This window comes from Oncorhynchus keta, chromosome 28 (genome assembly GCF_023373465.1).
Source record: "Oncorhynchus keta strain PuntledgeMale-10-30-2019 chromosome 28, Oket_V2, whole genome shotgun sequence".
In the NCBI taxonomy this organism is placed as follows: domain Eukaryota; kingdom Metazoa; phylum Chordata; class Actinopteri; order Salmoniformes; family Salmonidae; genus Oncorhynchus; species Oncorhynchus keta.
Window position 1 is genome coordinate 7,565,783 of NC_068448.1, and position 22,128 is coordinate 7,587,910.

General features: G+C 60.1%; 1 protein-coding gene across 1 annotated transcript in view; it reads left to right on the plus strand.

Moving 5' to 3' along the window:
- Positions 1-22,128, plus strand: part of LOC118372956 (guanine nucleotide-binding protein G(t) subunit alpha-2-like) — a 50,408-nt gene that overhangs the window by 18,620 nt on the left and 9,660 nt on the right. The window contains exon 2 of the mRNA XM_052484646.1: positions 21,490-21,532. Coding sequence (XP_052340606.1) covers positions 21,490-21,532 — 43 coding nt within the window. The remainder of the gene's footprint in view (positions 1-21,489; positions 21,533-22,128) is intronic.

Genomic DNA, 22,128 nt, shown 5'->3' on the forward strand with positions numbered 1-22,128 from the left:
CCATCGCTCCATCGCTCCCGAGTTCCATCGCTCCATCGCTCCCCCGGGTTCCATCGCTCCCCGAGTTCCATCGCTCCCGAGTTCCATCGCTCCCGAGTTCCATCGCTCCCCGAGTTCCATCGCTCCATTGCTCCCGAGTTCCATCGCTCCCGAGTTCCATCGCTCCCCGAGTTCCATCGCTCCCGAGTTCCATCCATCGCTCCCGGGTTCCATCGCTCCCGAGTTCCATCGCTCCCCCGGCTCCATCGCTCCCCGGTTCCATCGCTCCCGGTTCCATCGCTCCCGCTCCCGATTCTCCCCGGAGTTCCATCGCTCCCGGGTTCCATCGCTCCCGAGTTCCATCGCTCCCAGAGTTCCATCGCTCCCGGGTTCCCCCGAGGTTCCATCGCTCCCGAGTTCCATCGCTCCCCCTCCCGGTTCCATCGCTCCCGGTTCCATCGCTCCCGGGTTCCATCGCTCCCGAGTTCCATCGCTCCCGAGTTCCATCGCTCCCGGGTTCCATCGCTCCCGAGTTCCATCGCTCCCGGTTCCATCGCTCCCCGAGTTCCATCGCTCCCAGAGTTCCATCGCTCCCGATTCCATCCTCCATCACTCCCGGTTCCATCGCTCCATCGCTCCCGAGTTCCATCGCTCCATTGCTCCCGAGTTCCATCGCTCCCGAGTTCCATCGCTCCCGAGTTCCATCGCTCCCGAGTTCCATCCCGGAGCTCCCGAGTTCCATCGCTCCCGAGTTCCATCGCTCCCCGAGTTCCATCGCTCCCGAGTTCCATCGCTCCATTGCTCCCCGAGTTCCATCGCTCCCGAGTTCCATCGCTCCATCGCTCCCGAGTTCCATCGCTCCATCGCTCCCGAGTTCCATCGCTCCCCCGAGTTCCATCGCTCCCAGAGTTCCATCGCTCCCCCGAGTTCCATCGCTCCCGGGCTCCATCGCTCCCGGCTCCATCGCTCCATTGCTCCCGAGTTCCATCGCTCCCGAGTTCCATCGCTCCCCGAGTTCCATCGCTCCCGAGGTTCCATCGCTCCATCCTCCCGAGTTCCATCGCTCCCGGGCTCCATCGCTCCCGAGTTCCATCGCTCCCGAGTTCCATCGCTCCCGAGTTCCATCGCTCCCCAGTTCCATCGCTCCCGAGTTCCATCGCTCCCGGTTCCATCGCTCCCGGGTTCCATCGCTCCCGAGTTCCATCGCTCCCGAGTTCCATCGCTCCATCCTCCCGAGTTCCATCGCTCCCGAGTTCCATCGCTCCCCGCTCCATCGCTTCCATCGCTCCCGAGTTCCATCGCTCCCCGAGTTCCATCGCTCCATTGCTCCCGAGTTCCATCCCCGGCTCCATCGCTCCCGAGTTCCATCGCTCCCCCGGGTTCCATCGCTCCCGAGTTCCATCGCTCCCAGAGTTCCATCGCTCCCCAGGTTCCATCGCTCCCGAGTTCCATCGCTCCCGAGTTCCATCGCTCCATTGCTCCCGAGTTCCATCCTCCCGAGTTCCATCGCTCCCGAGGTTCCATCGCCCCGAGTTCCATCGCTCCCGAGTTCCATCGCTCCCGGGAGTTCCATCTCCCGCTCCCGCTCCCGGTTCCATCGCTCCCGAGTTCCATCGCTCCCGAGTTCCATCGCTCCCGAGTTCCATCGCTCCCGAGTTCCATCGCTCCCGGGTTCCATCGCTCCCCGGGTTCCATCGCTCCCGAGTTCCATCGCTCCATTGCTCCCGAGTTCCATCGCTCCCAGAGTTCCATCGCTCCATCGCTCCCGAGTTCCATCGCTCCCGAGTTCCATCGCTCCCGGGTTCCATCGCTCCCGGGCTCCATCGCTCCCGGGTTCCATCGCTCCCGAGTTCCATTCCATCGCTCCCGAGTTCCATCGCTCCATCGCTCCCGCTCCGAGTTCCATCGCTCCCGGGCTCCATCGCTCCCAGAGTTCCATCGCTCCCGGGTTCCATCGCTCCCGGGTTCCATCGCTCCCGAGTTCCATCGCTCCCGCTCCCGAGTTCCATCGCTCCCGAGTTCCATCGCTCCATTGCTCCCCGAGTTCCATCGCTCCCGAGTTCCATCGCTCCCGCTCCCGAGTTCCATCGCTCCCGAGTTCCATCGCTCCCGAGTTCCATCGCTCCCGAGTTCCATCCCCGAGTTCCATCGCTCCATTGCTCCCGAGTTCCATCGCTCCCCGAGTTCCATCCCGAGTTCCATCGCTCCCGAGTTCCATCGCTCCATCGCTCCCGAGGCTCCATCGCTCCCGAGTTCCATCGCTCCCGAGTTCGCTCCCCCGGGTTCCATCGCTCCCGAGTTCCATCGCTCCCCGAGTTCCATCGCTCCCGAGTTCCATCGTTCCATCGCTCCCGAGTTCCATCGCTCCCGAGTTCCATCGCTCCCGAGCTCCATCGCTCCCGAGTTCCATCGCTCCCGAGTTCCATCGCTCCCAGAGTTCCATCGCTCCCCCGAGTTCCATCGCTCCCGAGTTCCATCGCTCCATTGCTCCCGAGTTCCATCGCTCCCGAGTTCCATCGCTCCATTGCTCCCGAGTTCCATCGCTCCATTGCTCCCGTGTTCCATCGCTCCCCGGGTCGCTCCCGAGTTCCATCGCTCCATCGCTCCCAGAGTTCCATCGCTCCCGAGTTCCATCGCTCCCAGGTTCCATCGCTCCCCTCCCGAGTTCCATCGCTCCCGAGTTCCATCGCTCCATTGCTCCCGAGTTCCATCGCTCCCGAGTTCCATCGCTCCATTGCTCCCCGAGTTCCATCGCTCCCGAGTTCCATCGCTCCATCGCTCCCCGGGTTCCATCGCTCCCGGTTCCATCGCTCCCGAGTTCTCCCCCGAGTTCCATCGCTCCCGGTCCATCGCTCCCCAAGTTCCATCGCTCCCGAGTTCCATCGCTCCCGAGTTCCATCGCTCCCGAGTTCCATCGCTCCATCACTCCCCGAGTTCCATCGCTCCATCACTCCCCCGAGTTCCATCGCTCCATCGCTCCCGAGTTCCATCGCTCCCGGTTCCATCGCTCCCCGGTTCCATCGCTCCCGGGTTCCATCGCTCCATCGCTCCCGAGTTCCATCGCTCCCGGTTCCATCGCTCCATCGCTCCCGAGTTCCATCGCTCCATCGCTCCCAGAGTTCCATCGCTCCCCAAGTTCCATCTCCATCGCTCCCAGAGTTCCATCGCTCCCCGAGTTCCATCGCTCCATCGCTCCCGAGTTCCATCGCTCCCGAGTTCCATCGCTCCATCGCTCCCGAGTTCCATCGCTCCCCGAGCTCCATCGCTCCATTGCTCCTGAGTTCCATCACCCCATTGCTCCCGAGTTCCATCCATTGCTCCCGAGTTCCATCGCTCCATTGCCCCGAGTTCCATCGCTCCCGAGTTCCATCGCTCCCGAGTTCCATCGCTCCCGGGCTCCATCGCTCCCGGGCTCCATCGCTCCCGGGTTCCATCGCTCCATTGCTCCCGAGTTCCATCGCTCCCGAGTTCCATCGCTCCCGGGCTCCATCGCTCCCAGAGTTCCATCGCTCCCAGGTTCCATCGCTCCCAGAGTTCCATCGCTCCCAGAGTTCCATCGCTCCCAGAGTTCCATCGCTCCCGGGCTCCATCGCTCCCGGGCTCCATCGCTCCCGAGTTCCATCGCTCCCGAGTTCCATCCCCCGAGTTCCATCGCTCCCCGCTCCCGAGTTCCATCGCTCCATCGCTCCCGAGTTCCATCGCTCCCGGAGTTCCATCGCTCCCAGGTTCCATCGCTCCCGAGTTCCATCGCTCCCGGGTTCCATCGCTCCCCAGTTCCATCGCTCCCGAGTTCCATCGCTCCCGGGTTCCATCGCTCCCGAGTTCCATCATCCATCGCTCCCCGAGTTCCATCGCTCCCGGGCTCCATCGCTCCCGAGTTCCATCGCTCCATCGCTCCCGAGTTCCATCGCTCCCGGGCTCCATCGCTCCCGAGTTCCATCGCTCCCGAGTTCCATCGCTCCCGGGTTCCATCGCTCCCGAGTTCCATCGCTCCCGAGTTCCATCGCTCCCGAGTTCCATCGCTCCCGAGTTCCATCGCTCCATCGCTCCCGAGTTCCATCGCTCCATCACTCCCGAGTTCCATCGATCCATCGCTCCCGAGTTCCATCGCTCCCGAGTTCCATCGCTCCCGAGTTCCATCCCATTGCTCCCGAGTTCCATCGCTCCCCGAGTTCCATCGCTCCCGAGTTCCATCGCTCCCCGAGTTCCATCGCTCCCCAGAGTTCCATCGCTCCCGGAGTTCCATCGCTCCCGGGTTCCATCGCTCCCGAGTTCCATCGCTCCCCCGAGTTCCATCGCTCCCGAGTTCCATCGCTCCCGAGTTCCATCGCTCCCGAGTTCCATCGCTCCCAGAGTTCCATCGCTCCCAGAGTTCCATCGCTCCCAGAGTTCCATCGCTCCCGGAGTTCCATCGCTCCCAGAGTTCCATCGCTCCCCGGGCCGCTCCCGAGTTCCATCGCTCCCGGGTTCCATCGCCCCGAGTTCCATCGCTCCCGAGTTCCATCGCTCCATTGCTCCCGAGTTCCATCGCTCCCCGAGTTCCATCGCTCCCAGTTCCATCGCTCCCGGGCTCCATCGCTCCCGAGCTCCATCGCTCCCGGTTCCATCGCTCCCGGAGGTTCCATCGCTCCCGAGTTCCATCGCTCCCGGGTTCCATCGCTCCCGAGTTCCATCGCTCCCGAGTTCCATCGCTCCCGAGTTCCATCGCTCCCGAGTTCCATCGCTCCCCCAGTTCCATCGCTCCCGATCAGAGTTCCATCGCTCCCCCGGTTCCATCCATCGCTCCCAGAGTTCCATCGCTCCCGAGTCCATCTCCCCGAGGTTCCATCGCTCCCCGGGCCATCCATCGCTCCCGGGAGTTCCATCCCCCCCCAGCTCCATCGCTCCATCCTCCCGAGTTCCATCGCTCCCGAGTTCCATCTCCATTGCTCCCGAGTTCCATCGCTCCCATCGCTCCCCCGAGTTCCATCGCTCCCGGTTCCATCGCTCCCGGGTTCCATCGCTCCCGGGTTCCATCGCTCCCGAGTTCCATCGCTCCCGAGTTCCATCGCTCCCGAGTTCCATCCTCGCCATCCTCCCGGTTCCATCGCTCCCGGGTTCCATCGCTCCCGGTTCCATCGCTCCATCGCTCCCGAGTTCCATCGCTCCATTGCTCCCGAGTTCCATCGCTCCCGAGTTCCATCGCTCCCGGGTTCCATCGCTCCCGAGTTCTCCTCCATCGCTCCCGAGTTCCATCGCTCCCGAGTTCCATCGCTCCCGCTCCCGGTTCCATCGCTCCCGCTCCCAGGTTCCATCGCTCCCAAGTTCCATCCTCCATCGCTCCCAGGTTCCATCGCTCCCGAGTTCCATCCTCCCCGATCGCTCCCGAGTTCCATCGCTCCCGAGTTCCATCGCTCCATCGCTCCCGGGCTCCATCGCTCCCGAGTTCCATCGCTCCCATTGCTCCCAGTTCCATCGCTCCATTCGCTCCCGAGTTCCATCGCTCCATCGCTCCCGAGTTCCATCGCTCCATCCATCGCTCCCGAGTTCCATCGCTCCCGGGCTTCCATCGCTCCCGAGTTCCATCGCTCCCGGGTTCCATCGCTCCCGGGTTCCATCGCTCCCGAGTTCCATCGCTCCCCCGAGTTCCATCGCTCCCGCCATCCTCCCCGAGTTCCATCGCTCCCGAGTTCCATCGCTCCCGGGTTCCATCGCTCCCGAGTTCCATCGCTCCCCGAGTTCCATCGCTCCCGAGTTCCATCGCTCCCGAGTTCCATCGCTCCATTGCTCCCGGGTTCCATCGCTCCACCATCCCGAGTTCCATCGCTCCCGGGTTCCATCGCTCCCGAGTTCCATCGCTCCCCCGAGTTCCATCGCTCCCGAGTTCCATCGCTCCCCAGAGTTCCATCGCTCCCGAGTTCCATCGCTCCCGAGTTCCATCGCTCCCGAGTTCCATCGCTCCATCGCTCCCGGGTTCCATCGCTCCCGGTTCCATCGCTCCCGGTTCCATCGCTCCCGCTCCCAGAGTTCCATCGCTCCCGGGCTCCATCGCTCCCAGTTCCATCGCTCCCGAGTTCCATCGCTCCCGGTTCCATCGCTCCCGAGTTCCATCGCTCCCCGAGTTCCATCGCTCCCCCGAGTTCCATCGCTCCCCGAGTTCCATCGCTCCATTGCTCCCCGAGTTCCATCGCTCCCGAGAGTTCCATCGCTCCCATTCCATCTCCCCCGAGTTCCATCGCCCCATTCCATCGCTCCCGAGTTCCATCGCTCCCCATTCCATCGCTCCAAGTCCCAGTTCCATCGCTCCATCGCTCCCGAGTTCCATCGCTCCCGAGTTCCATCGCTCCCGGGTTCCATCGCTCCCGGGCTCCATCGCTCCCGAGTTCCATCCCCCGAGTTCCATCGCTCCATTGCTCCCGAGTTCCATCGCTCCCGAGTTCCATCGCTCCCGAGTTCCATCGCTCCCGGGCTCCATCGCTCCCAGTTCCATCGCTCCCAGAGTTCCATCGCTCCCAGAGTTCCATCGCTCCCAGAGTTCCATCGCTCCCAGAGTTCCATCGCTCCCGGGCTCCATCGCTCCCGAGGCTCCATCGCTCCCCCCGAGTTCCATCGCTCCCGAGTTCCATCGCTCCCCGAGTTCCATCGCTCCATCGCTCCCGAGTTCCATCGCTCCATTCCTCCCGAGTTCCATCGCTCCCGGGCTCCATCGCTCCCGAGTTCCATCGCTCCCCGGTTCCATCGCTCCCGGGTTCCATCGCTCCCCAGTTCCATCGCTCCCGAGTTCCATCGCTCCCCGGGTTCCATCGCTCCCGAGTTCCATCCCGAGTTCCATCGCTCCCCGAGTTCCATCGCTCCCGGGCTCCATCGCTCCCGCTCCCGGTTCCATCGCTCCCCGAGTTCCATCGCTCCATTGCTCCCGAGTTCCATCGCTCCCGAGTTCCATCGCTCCCGATTCCATCGCTCCCGAGTTCCATCGCTCCCAGAGTTCCATCGCTCCCGGAGTTCCATCGCTCCCGGTTCCATCGCTCCCAGGTTCCATCGCTCCCGAGTTCCATCGCTCCCGAGTTCCATCGCTCCCGGGTTCCATCGCTCCCGAGTTCCATCGCTCCCGAGTTCCATCGCTCCCCCGAGTTCCATCGCTCCCGAGTTCCATCGCTCCCGAGTTCCATCGCTCCATTGCTCCCGAGTTCCATCGCTCCCCCGAGTTCCATCGCTCCCGGGTTCCATCGCTCCCGGGTTCCATCGCTCCCGAGTTCCATCGCTCCCAGGTTCCATCGCTCCCGAGTTCCATCGCTCCCGGGTTCCATGCTCCCGGGCTTCCATCGCTCCCAGTTCCATCCCCCGAGCTCCATCGCTCCCGAGTTCCATCGCTCCCGAGTTCCATCGCTCCCGAGTTCCATCGCTCCCGCTCCATCCTCCCGGGTTCCATCGCTCCCGGTTCCATCGCTCCCCCGAGTTCCATCGCTTCCATCGCTCCCCGAGTTCCATCGCTCCCGAGTTCCATCCCAGTTCCATCGCTCCCCGAGTTCCATCGCTCCCGGGTTCCATCGCTCCCGAGTTCCATCGCTCCCCGAGTTCCATCGCTCCATTCCATCGCTCCCGAGTTCCATCGCTCCCGAGTTCCATCGCTCCCAGAGTTCCATCGCTCCCGGTTCCATCGCTCCCGAGTTCCATCGCTCCCGAGTTCCATCGCTCCATCCTCCCGAGTTCCATCGCTCCCGAGCTCCATCGCTCCCCGAGGCTCCATTGCTCCCGAGTTCCATCGCTCCCGAGTTCCATCGCTCCCGAGTTCCATCGCTCCCAGATTCCATCCCCCGAGTTCCATCGCTCCCGAGCTCCATCGCTCCCTCGAGTTCCATCGCTCCCGAGTTCCATCGCTCCCGAGTTCCATCGCCCCAGGTTCCATCGCTCCATCCCCAGTTCCATCGCTCCCGGGCTCCATCGCTCCCATCGCTCCATTGAGTTCCATCGCTCCCGAGTTCCATCGCTCCATTGCTCCCGAGTTCCATCGCTCCATCGCTCCCGAGTTCCATCGCTCCATCGCTCCCGAGTTCCAGTTCCATCGCTCCCGAGTTCCATCGCTCCCGAGTTCCATCGCTCCCCGAGTTCCATCGCTCCCGAGTTCCATCGCTCCCGAGTTCCATCGCTCCCGAGTTCCATCGCTCCCCGAGTTCCATTCCCGATCCATCGCTCCCGAGTTCCATCCATCGCTCCCGAGTTCCATCGCTCCCGAGTTCCATCGCTCCCGGGTTCCATCGCTCCATTGCTCCCGAGTTCCATCGCTCCCCCGGAGTTCCATCGCTCCCGATTCCTCGCCCCGAGTTCCATCGCTCCATCGAGTTCCATCGCTCCATCGCTCCCCCCGAGTTCCATCCCCGAGTTCCATCGCTCCCGAGCTCCATCGCTCCCGAGTTCCATCGCTCCCGGGTTCCATCGCTCCCCAGGTTCCATCGTTCCATCGCTCCATCGCTCCCGAGTTCCATCGCTCCATCGCTCCCGGTTCCATCGCTCCCGAGTTCCATCGCTCCCGAGTTCCATCGCTCCCGAGTTCCATCGCTCCATTCCATCGCTCCCGAGTTCCATCGCTCCCGAGTTCCATCGCTCCCGCCATCGCTCCCGAGTTCCATCGCTCCCCCGCTCCCAGAGTTCCATCGCTCCATCGCTCCATCGCTCCCAGAGTTCCATCGCTCCCGAGTTCCATCGCTCCCCCGAGTTCCATCGCTCCCCCGAGTTCCATCGCTCCATTGCTCCCGGGTTCCATCGCTCCCCGAGCTCCATCGCTCCATTGCCCCTGAGTTCCATCCACCCCATTGTTCCCCGAGTTCCATCCCATTGCTCCCGAGTTCCATCGCTCCCGAGTTCCATCGCTCCCGAGTTCCATCGCTCCCGGGTTCCATCGCTCCCGGGCTCCATCGCTCCCGAGTTCCCCGATCCCGCTCCATTGCTCCCGAGTTCCATCGCTCCCGAGTTCCATCGCTCCCGAGTTCCATCGCTCCCGGGCTCCATCGCTCCCAGAGTTCCATCGCTCCCAGAGTTCCATCGCCCCAGAGTTCCATCGCTCCCAGAGTTCCATCGCTCCCGGGCTCCATCGCTCCCGGGCTCCATCGCTCCCGAGTTCCATCGCTCCCGAGTTCCATCGCTCCCCGAGTTCCATCGCTCCATCGCTCCCGAGTTCCATCGCTCCATCGCTCCCGAGTTCCATCGCTCCCGGGTTCCATCGCTCCCGAGTTCCATCGCTCCCGAGTTCCATCGCTCCCCGGTTCCATCGCTCCCGAGTTCCATCGCTCCCCGAGTTCCATCGCTCCCGAGTTCCATCGCTCCATCGCTCCCGAGTTCCATCGCTCCCGATCTCCATCGCTCCCCGATTCCATCCCCGGTTCCATCGCTCCATTGCTCCCGAGTTCCATCGCTCCATTGCTCCCGAGTTCCATCGCTCCATTGCTCCCGAGTTCCATCGCTCCCGAGTTCCATCGCTCCCGAGTTCCATCGCTCCCGGGTTCCATCGCTCCCGATTCCATCGCTCCCCGAGTTCCATCGCTCCCGGGCTCCATCGCTCCCGAGTTCCATCGCTCCCGGGTTCCATCGCTCCCGAGTTCCATCGCTCCCTCCCGAGTTCCATCGCTCCCGAGTTCCATCGCTCCCGAGTTCCATCGCTCCCCCGAGTTCCATCGCTCCCGGGCTCCATCGCTCCCGAGTTCCATCGCTCCCAGAGTTCCATCGCTCCCAGAGTTCCATCGCTCCCGCCATCCTCCCGGGCTCCATCGCTCCCCCGAAGTTCCATCGCTCCCGAGTTCCATCGCTCCCCCGGGTTCCATCGCTCCCGAGTTCCATCGCTCCCGAGTTCCATCGCTCCCCCATCGCTCCCGGTTCCATCGCTCCCGAGTTCCATCGCTCCCGAGTTCCATCGCTCCCCGCTCCCGCTCCCGGTTCCATCGCTCCCGAGTTCCATCGCTCCATCGCTCCCGAGTTCCATCGCTCCATCGCTCCCGAGTTCCATCGCTCCATCGCTCCCGGTTCCATCGCTCCCGAGTTCCATCGCTCCCGAGTTCCATCGCTCCCGAGTTCCATCGCTCCCAGTTCCATCGCTCCATCGCTCCCCCGAGTTCCATCGCTCCCGAGTTCCATCGCTCCCGGGTTCCATCGCTCCATCCTCCCGAGTTCCATCGCTCCTCCCGAGTTCCATCGCTCCATCGCTCCCGGGTTCCATCGCTCCCAGTTCCATCCTCCCGAGTTCCATCGCTCCATTGCTCCCGAGTTCCATCGCTCCATTGCTCCCGAGTTCCATCGCTCCCCGAGTTCCATCGCTCCCGATTCCATCGCTCCCGAGTTCCATCGCTCCCGCTCCATCCTCCCGAGTTCCATCGCTCCATTGCCCCGAGTTCCATCGCTCCATTCCATCGCTCCCGAGTTCCATCGCTCCCGATTGCTCCCCCGGTTCCATCGCTCCATCGCTCCCGAGTTCCATCGCTCCATTGCTCCCCGAGTTCCATCGCTCCCGCTCCCGAGTTCCATCGCTCCCGAGTTCCATCGCTCCCGCTCCCGAGTTCCATCGCTCCATTGCTCCCGGTTCCATCGCTCCATTGCTCCCGAGTTCCATCGCCCGGAGTCCCGCTCCAGTTCCATCGCTCCCGAGCTCCATCGCTCCCCCAGTTCCATCGCTCCCGAGTTCCATCGCTCCCGGGTTCCATCGCTCCCGAGTTCCATCGCTCCATTGCTCCCGAGTTCCATCGCTCCCGATTCCATCGCTCCCCGAGTTCCATCGCTCCCAGAGTTCCATCGCTCCCGAGTTCCATCGCTCCCGGTTCCATCGCTCCCAGAGTTCCATCGCTCCCGGGCTCCATCGCTCCCGAGCTCCCCTCCCGAGTTCCATCGCTCCCGAGTCCATTGCTCCCGATCGTTCCATCGCTCCCGAGTTCCATCGCTCCCGGTTCCATCCTCCCGCCATCCTCCCGAGTTCCATTGCTCCCGAGTTCCATCGCTCCCGAGTTCCATCGCTCCCGAGTTCCATCGCTCCCGAGTTCCATCGCTCCCGAGTTCCATCGCTCCCGAGTTCCATCGCTCCCGAGTTCCATCGCTCCCGAGTTCCATCGCTCCATTGCTCCCGAGTTCCATCGCTCCCGAGTTCCATCGCTCCATCCCCCGAGTTCCATCGCTCCCCGGGTTCCATCGCTCCCAGAGTTCCATCGCTCCCGGGCTCCATCGCTCCCGGGTTCCATCGCTCCCATTCCATCTCCCGAGTTCCATCGCTCCATCCTCCCGAGTTCCATCGCTCCCGAGTTCCATCGCTCCCGAGTTCCATCGCTCCCGGGCTCCATCGCTCCCCGAGTTCCATCGCTCCCCCGAGTTCCATCGCTCCCGAGTTCCATCGCTCCCGAGTTCCATCGCTCCCGAGTTCCATCGCTCCCGAGTTCCATCGCTCCCAGAGTTCCATCGCTCCCGAGTTCCATCGCTCCCCGAGTTCCATCGCTCCATTGCTCCCGAAGTTCCATCGCTCCCGAGTCCCCGAGTTCCATCGCTCCCCGAGAGCTCCCATCGCTCCCGAGTTCCATCGCTCCATCGCTCCCGGGCTCCATCGCTCCCGGGCTCCATTGCTCCCGAGTTCCATCGCTCCCGAGTTCCATCGCTCCCCGAGGCTCCATCGCTCCCAGAGTTCCATCGCTCCCGAGTTCCATCGCTCCCGAGCTCCATCGCTCCCTCCCGAGTTCCATCGCTCCCGAGTTCCATCGCTCCCCCGAGTTCCATCGCTCCATTGCTCCCGAGTTCCATCGCTCCATCGCTCCCGAGTTCCATCGCTCCCGAGTTCCATCGCTCCCAGAGTTCCATCGCTCCCCCGAGTTCCATCGCTCCCGAGGTCCATCGCTCCCGAGCTCCATCGCTCCCCGAGTTCCATCGCTCCCGAGTTCCATCGCTCCCTCCCGAGTTCCATCGCTCCCCGAGTTCCATTCCATCGCTCCCGAGTTCCATCGCTCCCGAGTTCCATCGCTCCCGAGTTCCATCGCTCCCGAGTTCCATCGCTCCCTCCCGAGTTCCCCGAGTTCCATCGCTCCCTGATTCCACGCTCCCGCTCCCGGGTTCCATCGCTCCATTCCTCCCGAGTTCCATCGCTCCATCGCTCCCGAGTTCCATCGCTCCCGGGTTCCATCGCTCCCGAGTTCCATCGCTCCCCAGTTCCATCGCTCCCGGTTCCATCGCTCCCGATCGTTCCATCGCTCCCGGGTTCATCAGAGTTCCATCGCTCCCAGAGTTCCATCGCTCCCGGTTCCATCGCTCCCGAGTTCCATCGCTCCCGAGCTCCATCGCTCCCCGAGTTCCATCGCTCCATTGCTCCCCCGGTTCCATCGCTCCCCGAGTTCCATCGCTCCCGAGTTCCATCGCTCCCGCTCCCGAGTTCCATCGCTCCATCGCTCCCGAGTTCCATCGCTCCCGGGCTCCATCGCTCCCGAGTTCCATCGCTCCCGAGTTCCATCGCTCCCCGAGTTCCATCGCTCCCGAGTTCCATCGCTCCCGAGTTCCATCGCTCCATCCTCCCGAGTTCCATCGCTCCCGAGTTCCATCGCTCCCCGAGTTCCATCGCTCCATCGCTCCCGAGTTCCATCGCTCCCCGGAGTTCCATCGCTTCCATCGCTCCCAGTTCCATCGCTCCCAGTTCCATCGCTCCCGAGTTCCATCGCTCCCGAGCTCCATCCATCGCTCCATTGCTCCCGAGTTCCATCGCTCCCAGAGTTCCATCGCTCCATTGCTCCCCGAGTTCCATCGCTCCCCCGGTTCCATCGCTCCATTCCATCGCTCCCGGGCTCCGCTCCCGAGTTCCATCGCTCCCCGAGTTCCATCGCTCCCGATTCCATCGCCCCCGATCGTTCCCCGAGTTCCATCGCTCCCATCGCTCCCCGAGTTCCATCGCTCCCGGGCTCGCTCCCAGTTCCATCGCTCCCGAGTTCCATCGCTCCCGAGTTCCATCGCTCCCCCGAGTTCCATCGCTCCCAGAGTTCCATCGCTCCCAGAGTTCCATCGCTCCCGAGTTCCATCGCTCCCGAGCTCCATCGCTCCATTGCTCCCGAGTTCCATCGCTCCCGAGTTCCATCGCTCCATTGCTCCCGAGTTCCATCGCTCCATTGCTCCCGAGTTCCATCGCTCCATTGCTCCCGAGTTCCATCGCTTGCTCCCAGAGTTCCATCGCTCCCAGAGTTCCATCGCTCCCGAGTTCCATCGCTCCCCCGAGCCCATCGCTCCCGGCTCCATCGCTCCATCGCTTCCCGAGTTCCATCGCTCCCCGAGTTCCATCGCTCCATTGCTCCCGAGTTCCATCGCTCCCCAAGTTCCATCGCTCATCGCTCCCGAGTTCCATCGCTCCCGAGTTCCATCGCTCCCGAGTTCCATCGCTCCCCAGTTCCATCGCTCCCTGAGTTCCATCGCTCCCAGAGTTCCATCGCTCCCGGAAGTTCCATCGCTTCCCCCGAGTTCCATCGCTCCCCGAGTTCCATCGCTCCATCCTCCCGAGTTCCATCGCTCCCGAGTTCCATCGCTCCCGAGTTCCATCGCTCCATCGCTCCCGAGTTCCATCGCTCCCGAGTTCCATCGCTCCCGAGTTCCATCGCTCCATCGCTCCCAGTTCCATCGCTTCCCGAGTTCCATCGCTCCCGCTCCCGAGTTCCATCGCTCCCAGAGTTCCATCGCTCCCCCAGAGTTCCATCGCTCCCGGGTCGCTCCCGAGTTCCATCGCTCCCGAGATCCATCGCTCCATCGCTCCCGAGTTCCATCGCTCCATTGCTCCCCGAGTTCCATCGCTCCCCGGGTTCCATCGCTCCCAGAGTTCCATCGCTCCCAGAGTTCCATCGCTCCCAGAGTTCCATCGCTCCCGGGCTCCATCGCTCCCGGGCTCCATCGCTCCCGAGTTCCATCGCTCCCGAGTTCCATCGCTCCCGAGTTCCATCGCTCCCGGGCTCCATCGCTCCCGAGTTCCATCGCTCCCGAGTTCCATCGCTCCCGGGCTCCATTGCTCCCCGAGTTCCATCGCTCCCGAGTTCCATCGCTCCCGAGTTCCATCGCTCCCGAGGTTCCATCGCTCCCCCGAAGTTCCATCGCTCCCGAGTTCCATCGCTCCATTGCTCCCGAGTTCCATCGCTCCATCGCTCCCCGAGTTCCATCGCTCCATCGCTCCCCGAGTTCCATCGCTCCATCGCTCCCCGAGTTCCATCGCTCCCGAGTTCCATCGCTCCCCGAGTTCCATCGCTCCATCGCTCCCCGAGTTCCATCGCTCCATCGCTCCCCGAGTTCCATCGCTCCATCGCTCCCCGAGTTCCATCGCTCCCCGAGTTCCATCGCTTCCATCGCTCCCCGAGTTCCATCGCTCCCCGAGTTCCATCGCTCCATCGCTCCCGAGTTCCATCGCTCCCCGAGTTCCATCGCTCCATCGCTCCCCGAGTTCCATCGCTCCCGAGTTCCATCGCTCCATCGCTCCCCGAGTTCCCGAGCTCCATCGCTCCATTGCTCCCTGAGTTCCATCGCCCCATTGCTCCCCGAGTTCCATCGCTCCATTGCTCCCCGAGTTCCATCGCTCCATTGCTCCCCGAGTTCCATCGCTCCATTGCTCCCCGAGTTCCATCGCTCCCCGAGTTCCATCGCTCCCCGAGTTCCATCGCTCCCGGGCTCCATCGCTCCCGAGTTCCATCGCTCCCGAGTTCCATCGCTCCCATCGCTCCCGAGTTCCATCGCTCCCCGAGTTCCATCGCTCCCGGGCTCCATCGCTCCCCGAGTTCCATCGCTCCCCGAGTTCCATCGCTCCCCGAGTTCCATCGCTCCCAGAGTTCCATCGCTCCCAGAGTTCCATCGCTCCCAGAGTTCCATCGCTCCCAGAGTTCCATCGCTCCCAGAGTTCCATCGCTCCCAGAGTTCCATCGCTCCCAGAGTTCCATCGCTCCCAGAGTTCCATCGCTCCCCGAGTTCCATCGCTCCCGAGTTCCATCGCTCCCGGGCTCCATCGCTCCCCGAGTTCCATCGCTCCCCGAGTTCCATCGCTCCCCGGGCTCCATCGCTCCCCGAGTTCCATCGCTCCCCGAGTTCCATCGCTCCCGGGTTCCATCGCTCCCGGGTTCCATCGCTCCCGGGCTCCATCGCTCCCGAGTTCCATCGCTCCCGAGTTCCATCGCTCCCGGGTTCCATCGCTCCCGAGTTCCATCGCTCCCGAGTTCCATCGCTCCCGAGTTCCATCGCTCCCGAGTTCCATCGCTCCCGGGCTCCATCGCTCCCGGGCTCCATCGCTCCCGGGCTCCATCGCTCCCGAGTTCCATCGCTCCCGAGTTCCATCGCTCCCGAGTTCCATCGCTCCCGAGTTCCATCGCTCCCCGAGTTCCATCGCTCCCGGGCTCCATCGCTCCCGAGTTCCATCGCTCCCGAGTTCCATCGCTCCCGAGTTCCATCGCTCCCGAGTTCCATCGCTCCCGAGTTCCATCGCTCCATCGCTCCCGAGTTCCATCGCTCCATCGCTCCCCGAGTTCCATCGCTCCCCGAGTTCCATCGCTCCATCGCTCCCCGAGTTCCATCGCTCCCCGAGTTCCATCGCTCCCCGAGTTCCATCGCTCCCCGAGTTCCATCGCTCCCCGAGTTCCATCGCTCCATCGCTCCCCGAGTTCCATCGCTCCATCGCTCCCCGAGTTCCATCGCTCCCCGAGTTCCATCGCTCCATCGCTCCCCGAGTTCCATCGCTCCCCGAGTTCCATCGCTCCATCGCTCCCCGAGTTCCATCGCTCCCCGAGTTCCATCGCTCCATCGCTCCCCGAGTTCCATCGCTCCCCGAGCTCCATCGCTCCATTGCTCCCTGAGTTCCATCGCTCCATTGCTCCCGAGTTCCATCGCTCCATTGCTCCCCCGAGTTCCATCGCCCCATTGCTCCCGAGTTCCATCGCTCCCGAGTTCCATCGCTCCCGGGCTCCATCGCTCCCGAGTTCCATCGCTCCCGAGTTCCATCGCTCCCGGGCTCCATTGCTCCCGAGTTCCATCGCTCCCGAGTTCCATCGCTCCCGAGTTCCATCGCTCCCGAGTTCCATCGCTCCCGAGTTCCATCGCTCCCCGAGTTCCATCGCTCCCGAGTTCCATCGCTCCATTGCTCCCGAGTTCCATCGCTCCATCGCTCCCGAGTTCCATCGCTCCATCGCTCTCCGAGTTCCATCGCTCCCGGGCTCCATCGCTCCCAGAGTTCCATCGCTCCCGAGTTCCATCGCTCCCCAAGTTTCATCGCTCCCGAGTTCCATCGCTCCCGAGTTCCATCGCTCCCCGAGTTCCATCGCTCCATCACTCCCGAGTTCCATCGCTCCATCACTCCCGAGTTCCATCGCTCCATCACTCCCGAGTTCCATCGCTCCATCGCTCCCCGAGTTCCATCGCTCCCGAGGTCCATCGCTCCCGAGTTCCATCGCTCCCGAGTTCCACCGCTCCCGAGTTCCATCGCTCCCGAGTTCCATCGCTCCCAGAGTTCCATCGCTCCCGAGTTCCATCGCTCCCCGAGCTCCATCGCTCCATTGCTCCCCGAGTTCCATCGCTCCCCGAGTTCCATCGCTCCATTGCTCCCGAGTTCCATCGCTCCATCGCTCCCCGAGTTCCATCGTTCCATCGCTCCCAGAGTTCCATCGCTCCCAGAGTTCCATCGCTCCATCGCTCCCCGAGTTCCATCGCTCCCCGAGCTCCATCGCTCCATTGCTCCCCGAGTTCCATCGCTCCCCGAGTTCCATCGCTCCATTGCTCCCCGAGTTCCATCGCTCCATCGCTCCCCGAGTTCCATCGCTCCATCGCTCCCCGACTTCCATCGCTCCCGGGCTCCATCGCTCCCGAGTTCCATCGCTCCCCGAGTTCCATCGCTCCCCGAGTTCCATCGCTCCCCAAGTTTCATCGCTCCCGAGTTCCATCGCTCCCGAGTTCCATCGCTCCCGAGTTCCATCGCTCCCGAGTTCCATCGCTCCCGAGCTCCATCCTCCATTGCTCCCCGAGTTCCATCGCTCCCGAGTTCCATCGCTCCATTGCTCCCGAGTTTCATCGCTCCCGAGTTCCATCGCTCCCGAGTTCCATCGCTCCCGAGTTCCATCGCTCCCGAGTTCCATCGCTCCCAGAGTTCCATCGCTCCCAGAGTTCCATCGCTCCCGAGTTCCATCGCTCCCAGAGCTCCATCGCTCCATTCCATCCCCCAGAGTTCCATCGCTCCATTGCTCCCCGAGTTCCATCGCTCCATTGCTCCCCGAGTTCCATCGCTCCATCCTCCCGAGTTCCATCGTTCCATCCATCGCTCCCAGAGTTCCATCGCTCCCAGAGTTCCATCGCTCCCGAGTTCCATCGCTCCCGAGCTCCATCGCTCCATTGCTCCCGAGTTCCATCGCTCCCCGAGTTCCATCGCTCCATTGCTCCCTGAGTTCCATCCCTCCCCGAGTTCCATCGCTCCATCGCTCCCCGAGCTCCATCGCTCCCGGGCTCCATCGCTCCCGAGTTCCATCGCTCCCCGAGTTCCATCGCTCCCCGAGTTCCATCGCTCCCCAAGTTCCATCGCTCCCCGAGTTCCATCGCTCCCCAGAGTTCCATCGCTCCCGAGTTCCATCGCTCCATCGCTCCCCGAGTTCCATCGCTCCATCGCTCCCCGAGTTCCATCCATCGCTCCATCGCTCCCGAGTTCCATCGCTCCCAGAGTTCCATCGCTCCATCGCTCCCGAGTTCCATCGCTCCCGAGTTCCATCGCTCCATTGCTGCCCGAGTTCCATCGCTCCATCGCTCCCAGAGTTCCATTGCTCCCCCGAGTTCCATCGCTCCATCGCTCCCGAGTTCCATCGCTCCCGCTCCCATCGCTCCCCCAGTTCCATCGCTCCCGAGCTCCATCGCTCCATCGCTCCCCGGCTTCCATCGCTCCCCGGGCTCCATCGCTCCCCGAGTTCCATCGCTCCCGAGTTCCATCGCTCCCGAGTTCCATCGCTCCCCGAGTTCCATCATTCCATCGCTCCCCGAGTTCCATCGCTCCCCGAGTTCCATCGCTCCATCGCTGCCCGAGTTCCATCGCTCCCCGAGTTCCATCGCTCCCTGAGTTCCATCGCTCCCCGAGGTCCATCGCTCCCTGAGGTTCATTGCTCCCTCCCAGTGAGTCCAGTCCAGTGGAAAGGCAGGACACAGTGAGGTGTTTAAATAATCACGACTAAAAGGTCCAAGTGAATTATGGAACCCTGCCGATGAGGTGCCAAGCCGATTACACTGACGAGTTTATGTAACAGTATGACTTTACGTCCGTCCCCTCGCCCATACCCGGGCGCGAACCAGGGACCTTCTGCACACATCAACAACAGTCACCCTCGAAGCATCGTTACCCATCGCTCCACAAAAGCCGTGGCCCTTGCAGAGCAAGGGGAACAGAGCAAGTGACGTAACCGATTGAAACGCTATTTAGCGCGCACCGCTAACTAAGCTAGCCGTTTCACATCCGTTAAATTTAGATCATACTCCAGGTCCAGTCAAGAAATGTGTACCCATTCTCTCCTCTGACAGCATTCACCCTTTCACACTACCGTGACGACCCAATTCAAAACTGTACTGTGCTGGCCGTTTACATAGTCCCATTTACGACACAACACTCTTCCAGAACCTATGATGTGTGGGTTCAGATTGGTTCTGGGCTCAGCAGGATTTAGTTGGGCTGAGGCTTAGTAGTGTGAAAAGCGTAATCCACTTCACCTCTCAGTCAATGCTAATGATCAAATCCAAAAAAACAGGTCTAGGTATATATCCAGATACTGGAATAGACAGATCTATTTCCATACGCCTAACCAGGCCAAATAGCTAACGCTGAGGTCTCCACAAACTGTTTTAGCATCCGGTACTCTTTTCACACTACTGAGTAAAGCTGAGCTGTACTTCTGATTTGACCTGTTGGAAAGGTGTGTGTGTGTGTGTGTGTGTGAGACACAGTGTTCTCACTCCTACCAGTGGTACCGTATAAATAGTGTTGTGTTCTTTAGCAGACAGTGTTAGTGTGACCGACTGACCGGGGTTCGAATCCTGTGTTATCCCTTTGATGGTGAGCAAACACAAGTTTTAAGGTCTCGGGTGGCTGGAGCAGGCAAGCGTAGTTCAATGAACGACTTCTGTTACTTTAGCTCTTGTCTTGATACAAAGTGGTAAGATGACCTGTTTCCAGGTTACATAATGCTTGTGGTGTTAAGACACAGGGCCAGGTTACATAATGCTTGTTGTGTTAAGACACAGGACCAGGTTACATAATGCTTGTTGTGTTAAGACACAGGACCAGGTTACATAATGCTTGTGGTGTTAAGACACAGGACCAGGTTACATAATGCTTGTTGTGTTAAGACACAGAACCAGGTTACATAATGCTTGTTGTGTTAAGACACAGGACCAGGTTACATAATGCTTGTTGTGTTAAGACACAGGACCAGGTTACATAATGCTTGTTGTGTTAAGACACAGGACCAGGTTACATAATGCTTGTGTTAAGACACAGAACCAGGTTACATAATGCTTGTTGTGTTAAGACACAGGACCAGGTTACATAATGCTTGTTGTGTTAAGACACAGGACCAGGTTACATAATGCTTGTTGTGTTAAGACACAGGACCAGGTTACATAATGCTTGTTGTGTTAAGACACAGGACCAGGTTACATAATGCTTGTTGTGTTAAGACACAGGACCAGGTTACATAATGCTTGTTGTGTTAAGACACAGGACCAGGTTACATAATGCTTGTTGTGTTAAGACACAGGACCAGGTTACATAATGCGTGTTGTGTTAAGACACAGGAGACATGAAGCTCATCCATAACACTCAGCAAGGGGGTACGTGAAGAGGAGGATCGGCCAACCTTAATGTGGAAGGGCACTGAGCCAATGGGTGTCATTATGTAACCTGGTCCTGTGTCTTAAACACAGCATGCATTATGTAACCTGGTCCTGTCTGTGGCTATGAGTCTGTGGCTATGAGTGGCGCAGGGCTCAACCAATTAGAGTAGATTAAATGGAGAACACTTCTCCACAAGAGGCATCTATTGGATGATGTCTGTCTATGGTCTTTATAACTGCTGTGTTGTTGAATAATCTAATCAACTTCACTACAATTACCCATTTAACTACTAAGCTAAGCTGAGATTGTTTTAGTTGAATAGCGAACTCCTATCTATGTAAATGAACATGCCACTATATAGGGATTAGGGTGCTATTTGAGCCGTACTGCACTATATAGGGAATAGGGTGCTATTTGAGCCGTACAGCACTATATAGGGAATAGGGTGCTATTTGAGCCGTACTGCACTATATATAGGGAATAGGGTGCTATTTGAGCCGTACTGCTCTATATAGGGAATAGGGTGCTATTTGAGCCGTACTGCACTATATATAGGGAATAGGGTGCTATTTGAGCCGTACTGCTCTATATAGGGAATAGGGTGCTATTTGAGCCGTACTGCTCTATATAGGGAATAGGGTGCTATTTGAGCCGTACAGCACTATATAGGGAATAGGGTGCTATTTGAGCCGTACTGCTCTATATAGGGAATAGGGTGCTATTTGAGCCGTACTGCACTATATATAGGGAATAGGGTGCTATTTGAGCCGTACAGCACTATATAGGGAATAGGGTGCTATTTGAGCCGTACAGCACTATATAGGGAATAGGGTGCTATTTGAGCCGTACTGCACTATATAGGGAATAGGGTGCTATTTGAGCCGTACAGCACTATATAGGGAATAGGGTGCTATTTGAGCCGTACAGCACTATATAGGGAATAGGGTGCTATTTGAGCCGTACAGCACTATATAGGGAATAGGGTGCTATTTGAGCCGTACAGCACTATATAGGGAATAGGGTGCTATTTGAGCCGTACAGCACTATATAGGGAATAGGGTGCTATTTGAGCCGTACTGCACTATATAGGGAATAGGGTGCTATTTGAGCCGTACAGCACTATATAGGGAATAGGGTGCTATTTGAGCCGTACTGCACTATATAGGGAATAGGGTGCTATTTGAGCCATACAGCACCGGTCCAGGTTACAGGTTGGGGTCGGTGACATAGTATTTGGGTTTTAAAGGTTTTCAAATACATGTTTTGAATAAAGATTTTAAGTGACTTCAAGTCCTTTGCCCTGAAGAGTCTGAGACTCAGTGAGGCCCACTGAGGCCCAGAGACGTCAGTGATCTCCTCACAGACTGTCCTCTTGCTCTATTGTCACTCTTCCTCATAATCTAACTGGGTCACATTAGTAAGGGGTGTTTGTTATGTTTCAGTAGTGGACTGTATAGGGAATAGGATGCAGTTTGGGAAGGTATTCTTGTATTCTTGGCCTGAGGGACTTCTACTGAACTGTAATTATGTTACATATTATATGACTGATAAAGGTCAACAGATATGTAATGACAAGGCTTTTGTTTTGCCATTTTACCACAAGCAGGACATACTTTCATCTGTCTGTGTCACTGATGAAAGCCATGTAACGAAACGTTAAATGTATGACATTTAACTGTCAATAAATGTTGTATTTTTTTGTTTTCTTCCAGGTGCTGAGGAGTCGGGGAAAAGCACCATCGTAAAACAAATGAAGTGAGTTAATTTAAAACTGAAGCCTCTCACTGAATGTGGGGCAGCTGAGAGAAATGAGCCGCAGTGTCAAATCTATACCACTAGGGGCAGCTGAGAGAAAGTGAGCCGCAGTGTCAAATCTATACCACTAGGGGCAACTGAGAGAAAGTGAGCCGCAGTGTCAAATCTATACCACTAGGGGCAGCTGAGAGAAAGTGAGTCGCAGTGTCAAATCTATACCACTACGGGCAGCTGTGAGAAAGTGAGCCGCAGTGTCATATCTATACCACTACGGGCAGCTGAGAGAAAGTGAGCCGCAGTGTCATATCTATACCACTAGGGGCAGCTGAGAGAAAGTGAGCCGCAGTGTCAAATCTATACCACTAGGGGCAGCTGAGAGAAAGTGAGCCGCAGTGTCAAATCTATACCACTAGGGGCAGCTGAGAGAAAGTTAGCCTCAGTGTCAAATCTATACCACTAGGGGCAGCTGAGAGAAATGAGCCGCAGTGTCAAATCTATACCACTAGGGGCAGCTGAGAGAAAGTGAGCCGCAGTGTTACAAATATACCACTAGGTGGCAGTTTGGATAAGTGAGCAACACCAACCACTTCTTCTTC